This window comes from Morone saxatilis, unplaced genomic scaffold (assembly GCF_004916995.1).
Source record: "Morone saxatilis isolate NCDOM2014 unplaced genomic scaffold, NCSU_SB_2.0 Contig0, whole genome shotgun sequence".
Taxonomy (NCBI): domain Eukaryota; kingdom Metazoa; phylum Chordata; class Actinopteri; family Moronidae; genus Morone; species Morone saxatilis.
Genome location: NW_023339650.1, coordinates 20,123,748 through 20,126,146, shown reverse-complemented (window position 1 = coordinate 20,126,146; position 2,399 = coordinate 20,123,748). Strand labels below are relative to the sequence as shown.

The window sequence follows — 2,399 nt, the reverse complement described above, 5'->3', positions numbered from 1 at the left end:
GGAGGTCTGTGTAAAAGCCCTCCCCGCGCCGCTGCACGGCACACAGGTGGATGGTTTCTTACGCCTGACGGTTGCGCGTGTCTGGGGTGTGACAGCAGCTGCAGACTCGGGACACAACCCCAATGCTACGCCAGCTCTGTTGTCACCACGTTGCTCCTCTGGGAGGCGGGGGCTTGGGGGCATGGGGGGGTGCGGCTCTATTACAAACTGCCCCAGCGGGACTCCCGTGGACTCCGGACCGGACACAGCCACACAGCCCGCCTGCTGCGGGCACACATGTCCCGATCAACGCTTCACTCCCAACCGGGGCGAGGAGCCGCCCTCCCCGCGGGCAGGTCCACGGGAGAACGGCCGTGGTGGAGGGAGGGAGGATGATCTGGACGACGAGCTGGACGCTTCACAGCTTGGGAGATTTATGGGAAGACCAGATGGAGAGCCCGGTCCTGCCGCTACCCCGGCCGGCGCTCCTGGGACGCGGTCTCTGGGAGTAACGAGAGGAAGCGGGTGGAGTTCGCCGACTCCATGGGTCTGAACCTGGCCAGCGTTAAGCACTTCCAGCGCGCTTGGGAGGGAGCCGCAGCATCCCGAGTAAAGTTCTGTCCAGACACAAGAGCTTCCCGCCGCCGCAGCAGCGACTTACTGAACGGGAGCTGTGCCACAGACCTTCACGTCCGGCCTGCTCCGGACCGGGGCTGCTCACCTGCTTCCCGAGCCCCGGGAGGTGCGAGCCGGCAGGCGTTCCCGCCTGCTCCGCGTCTGGCCTGAGGAAGGTCACCATCACCCAGGTTTCGACGTGCGGGGACAGATCCGGGTCTTTACGGACTGGGCAGCAGCAAAGAGGTCGGAGCTGAGGTACCACCTTCAACGGACTGGCTCTCCTACATCGACCGGGCATGGCTCTGCCCGTGCCGGTGGCGGATCAGCCGGGCTTCGTGGGGGGGGAGCGCTTCAGTTCACCGGTGTTCACGGCCGCCCTCATGCGACCCCAGCTCGGCGTTGCACTTCGCACTCTTAAAACACACGGGGTCGTAGTTTTGATCTCCTACACAAATATAAATGTTTAAACTTCTGTCAGTATGGATGCTGCACAGCGTTGGATCAGTCACATTCCCCACAGTTTAATTGTTGGGTTAATTAATTAAAATTCAGATTTACACTGTAAACAAGAGAGACAGCCAACCACCCCCGAACCATTCGGTCTGTGTACATTCCTCCATCATATATATATATATATATATATATATATATATATAAGTTTAGTCTGTAAGAGTCCAACGACCAAAACAATCAAATTCATGGAAATGAATCCAAATTGTGAATATTGTCATACGAAGTCTGTTGTTCGACGGCTGTTTGCTGTCTGTTACAGAGTATTACCATCTGTGCTGAAGAGTTTGTGTTAAAGGTTTTAAGGTACATTTAGGTTTTATTACGACCAGTGTTGGACAAGTTACTAAAATACTGTAATTAGTTACTCGGGGTGTTTATCTGTCCGATACGTATCCGGATATCTGCTACGATACGATTCAGGGACAGTTTAATAAGCAACAATGTATCTGTAAATCTTTACACCGCTATTAGTTAGTTACTTCTCTCAAAAGTAATGGATTTACTTTACCAATTACTCCATATAAAAGTAATTAGTTACCAAGTAAAGTAACTTTTGTGTTACTTTTAAATGTCTGTTTCAGTTCTGATTAATGCATTCAGATTATGGGCTGATTTGTAAACCGCGAGCTAGTTAGTAGTATTGAGCTAATAGTCCTAACATTGCGGATAGTAACGTTATTCTAAATACTCACTCAGTTTAACTATATGCAGTTATCTAGCCCAGTGGTTCCCAACATAAGGCTTGGGCCCCTCCAGAGGGTCATGAGAGAATAAATTGGAGAAGAAACAGTTTCCTGTACTGTAAGTATTCAGCCTGAAACTGTGACACTTAACTAAAAATCCTCCAGTTTAAACCTTCAGAGCACAAACAGGTGATGTTCTGCTGGATGATACACCTGTTAAGATACGCTGTTAAGAAAGAAACAGTTATATAGAGAAGCTTTAAGTAAAATAAAGTTCTTCTTCAACTGCTGCAAAATAGTCCCAATCACTGAATAATCAGCAGCACTATGCTGCAGTAATTACAAACTTCACTGATAGTACACAATAGTTTACTGTATTAAAGCTCCAGTGTGTAACATTATTATAATATTTTTATATATGTTTTCATTAGTTTATAATCAGCTGGATATAAGAATCGTTGTGTTTTCGTTACCTTACAATGAGCTGTTTTTATCTAGAGAGGGAGCGGGTCCTCCTCTGGCAGAGTCTGCCAGTTAAACCACCATGTTTCTACAGTAGGCCAGAAAGGACAAATCAAACACTGACTATAGATAGGGACTATCTAC

At 48.5% G+C, this 2,399-nt stretch overlaps 1 protein-coding gene across 1 annotated transcript; it reads left to right on the top strand.

The window, feature by feature from the left end:
- The first annotated feature begins 181 nt into the window (after nt 1-181).
- ppp1r3g (protein phosphatase 1 regulatory subunit 3G) lies at nt 182-1,032 on the top strand. Its single transcript, XM_035657425.1, is given in 7 exon segments — nt 182-418; nt 421-573; nt 576-656; nt 659-826; nt 829-888; nt 891-968; nt 970-1,032. Coding segments are annotated over 7 exon segments (840 nt in total).
- Nucleotides 1,033-2,399: the final 1,367 nt, after the last annotated feature.